The following is a 15,587-nucleotide window of genomic DNA, read 5'->3' on the forward strand; positions in this document are numbered from 1 at the left end:
ATATTACAGTTGTTATCAAATTGTTCCTTTCTATGTAAGTTTGGAGCTTGTTTTTTGTTGCACTACAGTGTTCCTGTTGTTCCTTTGTTTTTCTCTTATAGATGTGTTTCCCTCGGTTTAAGTTTTTACTCATATTTGTTTTCTTTCAATCGATTTATGACTTATAAACACCGGTATACTACTGTTGTTTTTATGAATAAATATTTACACAGCATGCATGTATTTAATGGTTTCATTTTTTGAAAATACCGTTTGAGTACAGGTGTATTAGCAAAGGTTAATTTCGTCAGAACAATAGATTGTAAAATTCCCATGTATGGAGAAAGTTTTAAGAAATTTATCATAAAATGTATAACGCAAGTCCTCATATGTGTATTATATACATACTATTTTCATCAATTAACCTTGATCAGAACGTTAGGTAACTTTTCTATGTTGTTTGTCCTTATGTCGTTTTAGATTTCGTTTGGTTCCATGTAGATGACAGTTTGATTTGACATATAAGTTTGGGCGCCCCATAGTATCTCTTTTCCCCTTTTCACTGCAGACAAAACTAGTATATTCTGTACGTTATATATACTTATATTTATTATATCCAACTTCAGAATTTCAACTGCAGATAGTAAATGTATCTATCTATTAGTCAAAAGTCATTAATTTACTTTGTTCAGGATATAGTTTTATTTGAAATAACCTGAGGCCTAGTATCAACAATTCATTACAATATTTCCTCAAATAATCAAACTTGCCATATTTTATTAAATGAGTATTCATTATGATTTTAAATCATTGTCTTTTTGACTTTAGATCGATATGGCTATTATTTGTCATGAACTCGAGTCTTACAGTAAATCTGCACAGTTGACATCCCTAGTTCTTATACATCTTTTCCTTTAAAGCGGGAGGTTTGGCATGCCACAAAAGGTTCAACCCACTATTTCTTCTTAAAATGTCCTGTACCAAAGTCAGAAATATGGCCATTGTTATATTGTAGTTCGTTTCTGTGTGCGTTACATTTTAATGTTGTGTTTCTGTTGTCGTTCTCCTCTTATATTTGATGCGTTTCTCTCAGTTTTAGTTTGTAACCCGGATTTGTTTTTTTTTCTCTGAATCGATTTATGAGTTTCGAACAGCGGTATACTACTGTTGCCTTTATTTAGGCTTTTAAGCAATTCTAATAAAGGTTTCCCCACAAAAACTTTTCTTATGATACAGACTGTCAGGTGTTTATTGTGGAAATTATCGTCTGTGTTTTAACATCTTCATTGATGTTCATTCTGAAACAGAATTTAGTTTTAGTATCTAGTTATTATCAAAGAAATTGTGAACATAAATAACTTACCGTACACACAATTAATGGACACTAACATGAATATAAATATTGCTAACATATTTCCAAAATCTGTGTTAACATACACAGTTTGTGGTATAGAATATAACATTTGATGTTGATGATATATATCAGTCTCCTTATGACATCATCTTTGTCATAATTGAAAACAAAGGGAATTCACCGCTACAGTCTTAAAGTATAATTAACAATTTTTCTTAAAAAAAAAAGATGTTATATAATTTTCTAAATAGATATCTTTCGACATTATAATTCAAATCACGTGCATGTAAACGTACTAATGACATGACAAAGATAAAAACACACACAACAAATTAAGTTATAAAAAGGTCGCCGCATGACAAAATTTTAAATAATACAAACGGAAAAAACAATAAGACTGTCTTAACCAAAACGAACAACAGTGTGCACGCTAAAATGTCTCCTTCTTTACTTACCATTGATATTATGTTGTTAGTTCTAAATATAAAGCTTTATTACAACTATCACATAAACTTAACATGGTCCAGGATGAGGAGATCAAGGTCAGATAAACCAAAAGAGAATTACATGTACACCTTACAAGTATTCAATACACTAAATATAGTTGACCTATTACTTATAGTTGCTAAAAGCATACTTAACCAAGGCAAAAAAAATAAACATTGACCAATGAACCATGAGAAAGTGAGGTCAATGTCAGATGAACCATGCCAGAGAGACATGTACAGGTTATAACAATATATGTATTTAAAATACTTTACGTATTGCTCAAAGTATCTAAGAAACAAACTTAACCATGAAAACTCAACACTGACCAATGAACCACCAAAATAAGGTCAAGGTGGGATGGTACCTGCCAGACAGACATATACAGCTTACAATCTTCCAATGCAACAAATATAGTTGACCTTTTGCTAAGTTTAAGAAAAACAGACCAAAACACAAAAACTTATCACTGAGCAATGAACCGTGAAAATGAGGTCAATGTTAAATAAAACCTCCGAGACTGACAGGTCCATCTTATCAGTAAATGTTTCCATACACCACCACATATAGTATTAGAAAAAAAGACCAAAACTCAAAAAACTTAAGAGAAAATTGATCACTGAACCAGAAAAATAAGGTCACGGTCAGATGACACCAGCCAGTTTGACATGTTAACGGTACAATCATTCCATACACCAAATGCAGTATACCTATTACGTACATACAGTACAAGAAAAACTGACTAAAAACACAAAAACTTACTTATAACCAATGAAAGTTGAAAATGGGGTCAATATATACTAGACCTATTTCTAATTGTTTCTGAGATATAGACTTGACCAGCAACACTTCACATTGTTCACTAATCTATGAAATAAGGTCGAGGTCAAGTGAAAACTGTTTGACAGCCATGAGGACCTTGCAAGGTGCACACATACAAAATAGTTATCTTATTACTCATAATAAGAGAGAAATTAACATTAAAAAAAATCTTTACTTTTTTTCAAGTATAGTCACTGAACCATGAAAATGAGGTCAAGGTCAAAAGAAATGTGACTGTCGGAAATTTCGTAACATAAGGTATCTATATACAAAGTATGAAGCATCCATGTCTCATTTACGTTTACTACACATCTCCTTTTATGTGCATCTGGTGCAGAACATATGGTACCTTTAATGTTATCATTTATAGATGATTTAGTATAAGATTTGGACAATTTCCCTTAAAAAGTTCAGCTTAATTGACAATACCTAATCTGCGAGTATTTTGCCGCCGCCAAATAGTAATCCAATAATCTGTTGAATAAACAAAGCTGCTGGTTCTGAAAAAACTTTTGAAACATTTTGATTTGAAATCGGTAAATGACTACTGCCTCTAATTAGTTGATTTAATCACCTAGCAACTTCAGCGAAACTTTTAAGTTCAGAACCGTGCTTTTGCATTTGGGTAGTCTTACTGTAATTCAAGAATAAAATGTTTTGGTATTCATAAATCTAGTTGCTCTCAAAATCGGAGTTAAATTGCCCTTTTCTCTGAAGACCATAAATGAAGCGTTAGTAAACTTAATCTGGCTAACGTTATCAATAGTTCTATACACCAAACATCAATGACCCAATACTTAAAATATATCATAAAGAGACCAAACCATAGAAACTTCAAGGTAAGTTAACACCTGTAAGTTTGGCATGTACACCTATCAATCATTCCATACACCAAATATAGTAGACCTACTACTTAAAGTATCTGATATATGGACTTGACCATGAAATATTAACCTTTTTCTTAAATACAAGAAATGAGGCAAGTGAAAACTGTCCTACAGGCATGATGAACTTGTAATGTACACACATATAGTTAACTTATTACTCATAATAAAAATAATATGATACATAATAAGTGTTCACTGAACAATGAAAATGAGGTCAAGGATAATGGACATATGGCAGAAGGAAACTTTTTTACACCTGACATTTTTTTTACATAAGGCATCTTTATACATAGTATAAAACATCTAAGTCTTCAAACTTTTGAAATATTAAGGTGGTACCTAACACTACAGGGAGGTAACTCTGTAAAATCAGCAGAATGTTTTAATGACGTTGTGTTGTTAAGGTAATATTGAGCTTCTCAATGATCAAAATAAGTGTTTGTCAAACTGCTATATAACCAGTGTAATTTTTCTGATTAAACGGTTGGTTCAAATTTTTTTAATTCTTTATATTTTTGTCAAAGGGTCAAAGTTAATACTTTGTCAAAATTTTAAGAAAATTAAACAAGCAAAATTAATTTTAGTTAAGGTGTTGGGTACCACCTTAAGCTTTTTATTTATCAGTAAACCGCACCATAGTCGGTCTATCAAATATTCCTCCACCTCTCTTTTCTATTGCAGCTGAGGCAAAAATCAGGTCAACATCTTCTCTTATTACAAAAATGATTCCAATATCCTTGGCAATAATAAAGAAAAGCAAATGTGTAATTTTTCATATATAATTGGAAATATACAAAATCTTTATTCCAATTCCGAAATTTGAGGAAACCAAACATTTCTTACAAAGCACCAGGGAAAGGGAATGACCAGTCAATTTTCATGGGGCTTGGGAGGGAGAGGAGTAGCAAGATTTTGAAAATGCATGTCTAGTCTGATAAGAGCTGAAATGTTTAACTTTGCCAAAGACAAAACAAATAAGCATGTGTAATAACAGACGAAAATGAAGTCAAATCACTAATAAACTGATTGCACCTCCCAGACTATCAAATGGTCCTGCATTGTATAATTGAACTACCAATTTTTTTCCCCATTAGACTGATTGATTGGCTGAAAGTCTGATGGATAACAAATTCATAGCCTGACAGACATAGTAGAAAATTTTTTTCTCCTTCACCTTCATAATAAGGGAACTCGTAAAATACAAAACTCCATTCCAACAGTTTATTTAAAATGATATAAAAAAATAGAATAAATGAATTATAAATTTTCAAAATCATATCACCCATAACATCTGCTAATAAGTGTAATGTACATAATACTTAATGATTAATACTGTGCTGAAATAAAATGGTATCACAGACGTATAATAAAGGCAACAAATTGAAAAAGAGGATAACAAATACTAATAAACAACAACATCTGGTTCAGTAAGATATAACAACTATAAAAGATAAATTTGTATTTGGTCTTTTTGGTCAATAGTTTTATTTATGCATTTGAGATGTTTTGTAAAAATCAGTGCATATCAATATTTTCAAAGGAAAGGGTGTAATCAGGCAACTTTTAAAATATGTATCAAAATATCAAGTAAAATTTGTTCGCAAGACATTCAATTGACAGGTTTTTTTTCCAAATTGAACCAAATGAAGATTATTGAAAGACAATTTTTCATTTCATTTTTCCTGCCCCAAATAAAATAATTTAGACAACAAAATAAAAGAAATTTTCATTAGTTTTAAAATCAGTATTATATGTCACACCTTATAGATTTTTAATGATGTTCTACAAAAAAACAATACCCTGAAGTTTGAAAACACTTCAACTTGTCTGTTCATGGAAGAATATGATTTAAAGTGCTTCATAAGAATCAAAGATTGCCTTTGGTAGCTATTTCTTTTTATCTAATCTGAACTAATCAAGGATTATTTGTAAGAGACCTACCATACATAGTGAAAACAAAATTTCCAGCAGTTTAAGAGGCGAAAATAAAATGGATTCTCGAAATAATTTAATATGATTTAATGCTACAGTGTTTGCCTACCAAATGCATTACTTTTATAAGTATTTCAGAGAAGATGATACTGTGAAAATTTTATAAACAGCTACAAAGGCTATGAGATAGCAAAGGCTTGCATAGCCCTATGGGTCATGTGAGTTAATAATAATCAATGGATGGCATATGAAACAAGAACGTGTCCATAGTACACAGATGCCCCACTTGCACTATCATTTACTATGTTCAGTGGACTGTGAAATTTGTGTCAAAACTCTAATTTGGCATTAAAATTAGATAGATCATATCATAGAAAACATGTGTACTAAGTTTCAACTTCATCAAAAACTATCTTGACAAAAAACTTTAACCTGAAGGGGGCACTAGCATTATCTATGTTCAGTGGACCGTGATATTGGGGTCAAAACTCTAATTTGTCATTAAATTTGAAAGATCATATCATAGGGTACATGTGTAAGTTTCCAGTTGATTGGACTTCAACTTCATCAAAAACTACCTTGACCAAAATCTTTAACCTGAAGTGGGACAGACGGATGGACTGACAAACGTACGGACTAACAAACAGACGAACAAACAGAAGCACAGACCATATAACATAATGCCCCTAATTGGAGCATAAAAAATGAAAAAAGTAAAAATAAGCATTGCACACGTACATGAAAAGTAAAAATCAATTAAACATATAAATAGACAAATGACAGTAAACATGCATTTTCTTTTCAAATGAAGTAGAGTTGCTTTTTAAACAACATTGCACACTTTCAAATCAACCAAAAGCTTTAAATCTATTGTTCTCCTATCACTCAAATCTTGACTCTAAAATTAGTTAATCCCAACCCATCTTTCACACTGCTATTCATATGAGTACAAAATCAAATTTCCTTTTAATAATCAATTTTGTATCTGGTTTTTTCACAAAGCTAACATAAAATGTATCATTGTCAATAAAAGTATCCTAAATGTTAGAACATAAAAAATGTCCAGTTTAAACTAAACAAGCATTGACTGAATTCAAAACATAAGCCGATATATTTCATTTTAAGGAAGCTGCCAGGAGAAGAGCAGTCACAACTTATTTATAAAAATAGGTATTCATTCAAAAACATACACAAACACATTTAGTCTTTCTGAAGCATTTTTAAAACCTGGTCTTTATTAATATTTTGATTTTGGTTTAATATAAAATCTTTAAGTCAGATTATTTATTATCATTGGCTTTTGAAAATTTCTCCTCTTTGTAAAGTTCTCTTCCAGTAGGTCTTGATGATTTTATGTACATGTTGACAAATAACAAAAACAACCTTCAATCATTTAGGTATTCTGTAGAAAAAGTATAACTGGTTGATCATGGATATGTCTAACTAGTGAAACCTTGTAGCTAATTTAACAATTGATGACAGACATTGCAGGTTCGACAAAAATAATTGAGTTACAAAACCTGATTAACATGTATCTAATCCACATATTTACTTTGACCTTTTGACAAAAATATAAAAATTTCAAAAAACTTGAACCACACACTTTATCGGAAAATTTTCATTGGATATATAGCATTTTGACAAACACTATTTTTGATAAATGAGAATCTTAATATTTCCTTATCAATAGAATGTGATTAAAACATCCAGCTAATTTTTACAGTTGTTTCCCTATAGTGTTATGTGCCACCTTAAACTCGACCACTGATGTCTCAAAATTTACACTTCCTATTGTATTTTTCCCCAGTAAATTCTATATTATGACTACTGTCAGACGCAAAAGATGTATAAATTTTTAATCAGCATTATCACAATCTGTCAAATACAGATTTTTTTTCAATTACTTCACTTAAGAAAATAACAGCTCATGTATTATCAGTATATAAAAAATCAATACTGTCTTATTTAAGTGTAGACATTTAAACTTTTGAAATATTATATTTATAATTATTTCATATCAATAGCAATAATTTCAACAAAATTGAAAAGATTATACATCTAGAAATGATAACAAGTTCAATTTTAAAGTTCATATAATTTTTCAAATCTGAATTACCTTTAGTGTGATAATGGTTTTTTTAAACCCTAATATGAAAATTAAATGCATACAGCTGAATGAAGTAATGATGTTTACCCAAACAGGTATTTCATTTTCTTAAAAAAGATTTAACAAATATGATCAGTTTAAGCAAATATTTGTTTATATGCATAACAACTTGTTATTTGAGCACTTATCCAAGATTGTCATTTAACTGCTTTATTGAAGGCTCTCCCTCCAAATCTGTCTTAATTGCTTTAAATTTCTATATCATATCTCTTAAAGTAATGTTGGCAAGAGCACTGCCATCTAAGCTGAATTCATTGCTGCGTACGCGTCTGACGTTCTGCCGACGACGATTGCTTCCGCCTAGTGCCCGCCTCATTGGACGTGGTGGTAAGTTGACCACTCTGTTCACTGCTGGCTGGTCTCTGGGATCGTTGCCCAGGTACAAATCCAAAAGCTGAAGTAGAAAAAGTTATACCAGATTTTTGAAAATATATATGTTGTAATAGATATTTAAATACTTTTATTGTAAAATCCCATGCAGGAAATAACAGAAGTTATTTCAATGCTGCAATTAAGCAAGGTGCTCATGCTATCTTATATATAACTAAACTGTTTGTTCATTCCTGAAATAACATTTTGAAATATAACTGCTTTAATATTCATAGATTATAACTTGGAATTTCAGATATCAGCCCTAGTATCAGATAGCGACTTCTATATGGGACCAAGGGATTTAGCCCAAGGTTAGGATATGAATTGAGGGAAGAAACAACACCAAGCATAAAATGTCTTGATACTAAAATAATTAAAATACAAACAAAAATTGGTAAATTACATAGAAATAAAATAAAACTGACTTCAGTTTAGGACCTTTTGTTATAAAAAAATACCGGTATGTATTTACTGAAACAAAATTAATATTGAAATTAGCAGTACAGCTCGGCTACATTTACTGGTAGTGCAAAAGTTCTACAGTAAATCACATGCATAGTTTTATCAGTAGCAGGAAAATGAAGGCTGGAACCATAAGATAGCTGGTGAAACAAATTTGGATGATTATTGCATATGAATGAATTAGATACCCAAAATGATGTAAGAAAGTGTTCCAGTAAAAACTGAATAATCCTTAACTACATATAAGATTGCATTTGTTTGTCATGATTTGGTATTCTGTAATATATACAAATCACTTTTATGCCAGATAAAATAGCAAGTTAGGCAGAAAACTCTAACTTTGCCAATATAAGTTAACACCTATTTCATTGTTTTTAGAAAAATACTAAATTAACCACAAATATACAAGGAGCAACTTATCTAAGTAATTTCAGAAAAAGTCATCTAAATAAAACTTCTCTTTGTTATTTCACATAAATAATTGTAAGAGAAATGCAAGTAGAAATTTGAAGAACAGTGTGAAATTAGAGAAAAGACTGCTGTTAGTTACAGACATTGTTACAATAGTGCAAGCATGCAGGAATTGAGTATTCTCTCATACCTCATCTTTTTTAGTAGACTGAAATTCCTGAAATCACATTTAATTAATATTCAGAATATTTTATTCAAAGGTGTATTTTTGAATATATAAATACATCTTTATGGTATTTTGATAACTAATTACTTAGCAGTTTAACAATGTTTCTAGAATTTTTTTGCTTAGAGAAATATCTGCCTTTGCTAATGTGTTTTGTAAGTTTATTTGAATTATTAAAAGTTATTTATTTTTGGTTAAAATTGAAGTAATCTAAGTACATTATAAGTAAAATAAGTAAGAATTATATTTATAAACAAAACACTTTGCTAACGCTTGTTATAAAGATATAGACAAATTCAATGAATTAGTCCCTCAAGCAATAGATGTAATTCCTAGTGTTTCGAATATTTCTGACCTTTTTTCTTATGAAATTTTCATTGACATATCACCATGTTTCTGTAAACTTTGTTCAAAACTTTTAAAGACTCAGAAATATTTAAAGCTTGACATACTGTATGGAAGCCTGTTGACATCTATGGTTTTTTTTTGGTTTTTTTTGTTGGGTTGTTGTCTTATATCTCCTTTAAGTCATGTCAATGTGTGGATTAGATGTTCAAGCAATACCCGCCTAGCTGAAACATTGCAAATAAAGTTATTTACCTGTAATCTGTCTGACAATGCTTCACTGTGATGTAGTGGTTCACTCTGAATACCACCCATAGAACCTGGTGTAGATATTTCACTCTCAGCCTGTGACCAGCGTCCATTATCATCTGTAATACAGTGTAGTAGTGAAGGAAGGAAGTCATGTGATGTAAGTATAGGAACACATGTGACATGCAACACTGCACACTGTCAGTCTGACAGGCTAACAAGAAATACAACAAAAATCGAAAATTTTGAATTCATTCTAACTCAACCCTAACCCTTAACTTAGACTTCATTTGTAAAACAGTCTGAATCCAACATTGATTTCATTCAAACATTGTAAAAAAGGTTTTATTTACTTAATTCTTCTTTTAATTATTCCTCCAACTTTTTTTCCAGATAACTGAAATAGCTGAATTCTGATTTAATATATTAAATTAAAAAAGTAACTCTATATTTTCTGCAATAATTAGGTCAACTAATGAGATTTTTCTCAATTAAAACTATATACAATATATCAATTTTACAAAACAGATTAACAATATATAAAACTCATTACTGAAATTTGAAGCAATGCTTTCTTTCTAAGTGTTTTCTGTCTACTGGAGATATAGTTCAAAAACAATTCATGGGCTACATATGAACGGCTTCATTCAGAAATGTAATTCAAACAGGTTTTTTTTAAATATCTATATATATCTTTGTATTCAAAATGCTCTAAGGGATTGGATTCCTGGTGAGGTTTGTATGGGATTTTTTCTTTAAAACTTGCATTTTTTATAAGGCATTTAAAATGATATATGATTTTAAATTAGTATATATTTCTATTTACTGTAAATTCAGAAATTATTGAGAGTTTTTTATTATTGCGAAAATTGCAACAGGGTTGCAAACACAATAATTCTAACTGGCATTTTAAATATATGAATTAAGCAGGATTTTTCCCAAAATCGTAATAATTAAAATCACATTTAAACTGTATATTAACAAAATCGCAATAATAAATGCACACAATAATGTCTGAATTTACAGTATCTATTTTTATAACTATATATTTAATAGATATATTTGCACTTTTCCCCTGTTTACACTCACCTACAGTAACAACAAACAAATGGGCATTCTTTTGAAATAAAACTTTGACTATCAAATTTCATGGATAAACATATGGTGACAATTTTTTTATCTAAGAATGACACATCACTTTTGTTTATTAAAACCTTGTTGTTTAAAAATAATGCCATACAATATATAACATATAAACATATTAAATGCCCTTATCTAGTGGACATCTAGTGAACAAAAGGCATTTACAAAAAAGAAATTTCTAGTAGGTTGATCATGTTAATAGATAATAAAAAGAGAGAAAATTCCAGCAATATGAAAGGTGTACATGTGTTAGTTAAACGGATAGTAGCTACAATTTTCATTAAAATTATTTTTTTAATCTATATGCCGGATTTTGTAAAAAAAATTAATAAGTATGATTAAAACAATAACTGGTTACTTTTCATTTAGCATTTAGAAGCTTTTTAATGTTTAACACCTGAATTTATTTCTTGTCTATAGACAATAATTCAATGTTAAGCCAACCCTTATTCATATAACCTATTATGTTGACCTTAACTCTTCGGTTCCCAATGCGCAATCGCACATAATGGCAGTGTTCCTCGAAGGGAAAATTGTCGAACAGGGGAATGTTATCGTGGAAATGGTACGTCAATTTACAGTTTCTGCGAGAAAGAAACAAAAAAGAGGAGCAGAAAAGTTATTGGAAATCAAAAATAAAAAACGGCGATGAGATTGGTCATTAAAATCACTCAAAACACCTGCAATGCAGGCAAAGTCAAACAGAAGTAGCCGACGGTTTGTGTAATGTTTACATTTCTTAAATATTCCAGATCACATGAAAATAAATTGCAACGCGTTCAATTATTGTGAAAAATTTGTTTATAAATTATGGCATGGTTTGGTCTTACAAATGTAATAACAAGTGTATAAGCTTGCCACTGTTGGAGAATCTTGGGTTGGAATAATATGCCGTTTTTTGTTATATTTTTTATTTACATAATTTGATAAATGGCTTCAAATATGTACGTTTAATATAAAGTAATTATCAAATATGTCAGAAAACAAAAAGCACATGTTCATATTTATCTATAACTTGGTTAGCTCACTCGTTGTGAAGGCAAAGTTCGGGAAGTAAACCTGATGCATAATTAATGAGATGAATAGGCACGCAACACGATATGAATTATCAATTATTAACACTTCTGTAGTTTATGAAAACATTCTAGTGACCTTATTGCTTATTTTTAGTACATATCTTTGATTTTAGCAGCTTTAAAACTTGTTCATAATTTTGTCAAAATCCTATCTACTTTTCCTTTAAATGAGCTTTTCTCTTATAATTTTTTTTAACAAATCGTATTTATCATCATCCGCATTAGTGGGATTGGTGTAGCACAACATTTTTTTTAAAAATGAAGCGGAGCCATAGAAAGAACGGCTTCCATGGGACAAACCTATTTGAGTATTGTTTTGTAATTCCAAATTAGCATTACATGTAGATAAATGCATAACTTTCATCTGTAGGGTCTACATTTGGCAAGTTTAAAGTTCCAATATACTTCTCTTTTAATTAGTTCATCCTTTGTTATTTAAAATAAGAGGATATAAGAAACAAGAATATGTCCATAGTACACAGATGCCCCATTCGCACTATCATTTTCTATGTTCAGTGGACCGTGAAATTGGGAACAAACTCTAATTTGGCATTTAAACTAGAAAGATCATATCATAGGAAACATATGTACTAAGTTTCAAGTTAATTGGACTTCAACTTCATCAAAAACTACCTTGACCAAAAACTTTAACCTGAAGGAGGACAGACAGATGAACAGATACACAAACAGAAAAAAAGAAAACAAATAATGCCCCTCTACTATCATAGTTGGGGCAAAAAAAGATCACCTCATCAAATATATTTATTGTGAGCTATAATTTCTTCATCATTTGAACTCCTGTGGATATTTTATTAACAGGCAATCGTACCACATTTCCTTGTTTTTCTATTACATCTTTTTTGGTAAATTTTAAGATTAATTACTAACTCAACTGATACTGATATTTGACACATATACAAATTCTGAATCAAAACATGCTGTTGCTTAATTAATACACAATTTATCTAAGGCATATTTTGATTTTTTTTCAGGCAGGTGTAGTACAAAAAAAGTTACATTCAACAAAACTGATCAGAACAAAAGAATGGCTAATAGAATTTAATCTATTGTTTTACTCTGTAAATTTTTTATCAAAATAAAATCCTAACTATTCTGTAAGATCTAGATTGGAAAAGACATGTCTAAACGTAATTAAAGACCCTGTTGTTTATCTCAACCGTTTGGAACATTGTTTAAACAATAAGTGGTCAAATTGGTCTCAAATTACTACATTGAGATTAAATGCAGTGTTAAAAATCAAATCAAAGATATTATGTCTGTTCAGTGAAGCATATAAGTATTCTATACATTTAGTAAATCTAGATCAATAAATGTAACTAACAGTGTAAACATATAGCTGTAGTTGTAAAATTTACGAAGACTTGTAGCAATGTTATGTCTGTCCCTCACAGATCTTTTATTCCAATTGAAAACCTACCAGTGTTTGGTTTTTCAGCAGTCAGTATTTAACAAATAATTTACCTCCCTAAGATTAATGTGACTCAATAAGTTAAGTTGAGTTGAGTTAAGTTAAGTGACAGATGTTATTTTACACACAGGCAGTTACAAAGATAACAAAAAACAAAGTCATTCAAATAAAAAAATATGTACTGACAACAGCAAAATACCAACCTGGTCGTCTGGTTTTAGATGGTCTTCTAACAATTTCTGACTGTGCTGAGATATTCCGACGATCACTTGTAGTGTCTGTCATAGCACTATTTCTGGGAGTGATGCGTAATCCCTGTAAACTTCTCTGTGACTGTGATCTTGAATCTGGAGTTGATCGTATAGATGTTAGTTCTATTGAATTTGCTCGACTCTGTATATCATTATCTAAAGGCAATTGAAGTCTTGGCAGTTTTTGAAAGAATTGCTTATTTTGTGAATCATTATAAACTCCCTTTTTAGAATGCGCATTAGCGTCTGAATCTATTCCAGGCACATTTTCAAGATCTGATTCAATTAATGTCGGTAAATCCCTACCAAAAGGTGAACGCATTTCATTGCAACTTCTTATAGAATTACGACTCCTTTGTGGTGTCGATTGTGAACTCCTATTTGAATCAGGTCGATTTTCTTCATTTAACATTGACAAATGACCAAATATTGAAGAATGTTTTAAGTTTTTATGCCCTATGGGCAATTCACTGATAGTTTCAGTCTGCGGAGAATTATCAGTCCCTGATTGGGCTATTATTCCGCCATTTTGAGAATCAGAATTCTGCTGACCTGAATGATAAGATCCTGGCTGGCTACCAAAACTGGACACATGATTTTGTAAAATCTGTCTCTGTGATTGTGTACGGTTCAATAACCGGTTGCCTGGGAGATGATTACTAGATGTTGCCTCTGGTTCATTTTCATTTGTTCTGTAACAAAAATGACCGTGGGGATTTTGTGGTCTTTTTATATTTGTTGTTGTGCCAGTGCAAATAAACAGAAGTGCAGCATTTGTTTATAATACACCAATCTACTACATTTTTTCTTTTGATAGTAATTATATATATATATATATATATATATATATATATATATATATATATATATATATCTCATAATAAGACTTTTTATGAAAACCCAGTATATTAGAATATACATTTCTGTTCAAATTAAGCGTATACAATTTGTTATGTCAATAAATTTTTTTTAAATACAATTGAGACTGTTATAAAAGCATTGTAATTCAACAAAATACATCATAAAAGGTAGTCTGTTGATTTTGTATTATAAAATGTGGAATAATGAATATAATATTTACCTGGGTCCAACAGAACGCCCATCTAATGTAAAATTAGCCCTGATTTGGCTGTTTACATCAGCAGAATTACTACCGTCAGAAAGTCTTTGAGGTTTGACCATTGGTCTACGAGCACCTTTGGAGCTATCTGCTTTGGGTTCATTCTTTCTGTCCTGACGTATGATACCAACTCCTGGCAGTATTAATGATAGATCTTCGTGATTGCTGGCCCCTTCTTCCTCTTTCTTAGTTCTTAGTGATCTGTACAAATTGTTAAACAATGATTTACATTCAAAACTTAATGATTTACAACATGAGTTACAATGAAGTATTGTTGCTACATGAGGCATCAGATATTATGTCCCTACTCATACCGGACATTGCTGTGTATTTATATAATCGGCACAGCCAGACAGACTTCTCATTTCAGCAAGTGTTTTACTGCTAGATCAAAGTAAGTCAAGGTGACCATATTTCTATACTCTGCTTGACCTTGGGATGAATTGCAATTAAAGATTGAGTCGATCCAAAGAATCGAGTGCACAGCTTTTTTTATGTTTACAAGATTGTATTTCACATATTTTTGGTACCCATACAATATTAAAAAAATACTTTTCATGATCTTGTTATCATAACTACAAAGATAAGTGTGTACTTACTTCGTCTTTCTATCTTCAGCCTCGGCTTGAGCAGTGACTGGATCCCAAACCACCTGGCCATCAGCAGGACAAGTAGCATGAGAATGTAATAACCAGTTGTCGATACAATCCTTGTGAAACTGCAAAGTTAACATTGTATAAACTTAAGCAAAACTTTATTTCAGTATTTCAAATCAATTCTCCAGTTGGTCTTTCTTACAGGAAAAAGTTATATTATAGTAGTTTATTATCAAAATTAGATTCAACGTCTGTTAGATTTTCTTCATTTCTCTTTGTA

At 30.6% G+C, this 15,587-nt stretch overlaps 1 protein-coding gene across 6 annotated transcripts in view; it reads right to left on the reverse strand.

Moving 5' to 3' along the window:
• Window positions 1-15,587, reverse strand: part of LOC143065143 (E3 ubiquitin-protein ligase ZSWIM2-like) — a 28,262-nt gene that overhangs the window by 3,763 nt on the left and 8,912 nt on the right. Inside the window, exons 9-15 of one of the 6 annotated variants that reach the window (XM_076238522.1) lie at window positions 15,311-15,429; window positions 14,673-14,912; window positions 14,144-14,283; window positions 13,544-13,687; window positions 9,699-9,811; window positions 9,063-9,089; window positions 1,343-8,021 (exon numbers count right to left, since the gene is read on the reverse strand). In XM_076238522.1, coding sequence (XP_076094637.1) covers window positions 7,824-8,021; window positions 9,063-9,089; window positions 9,699-9,811; window positions 13,544-13,687; window positions 14,144-14,283; window positions 14,673-14,912; window positions 15,311-15,429 — 981 coding nt within the window. In that variant the 3' untranslated portion in view covers window positions 1,343-7,823. Of the gene's footprint in view, window positions 1-1,342; window positions 8,022-9,062; window positions 9,090-9,698; window positions 9,907-13,543; window positions 14,284-14,672; window positions 14,913-15,310; window positions 15,430-15,587 lie in introns of those variants that run through there. The other 5 variants (XM_076238517.1, XM_076238519.1, XM_076238518.1 and 2 more) reach the window with 5 other exon arrangements.

The sequence above is a fragment of the Mytilus galloprovincialis genome, chromosome 2 (genome assembly GCF_965363235.1).
Source record: "Mytilus galloprovincialis chromosome 2, xbMytGall1.hap1.1, whole genome shotgun sequence".
NCBI lineage: Eukaryota > Metazoa > Mollusca > Bivalvia > Mytilida > Mytilidae > Mytilus > Mytilus galloprovincialis.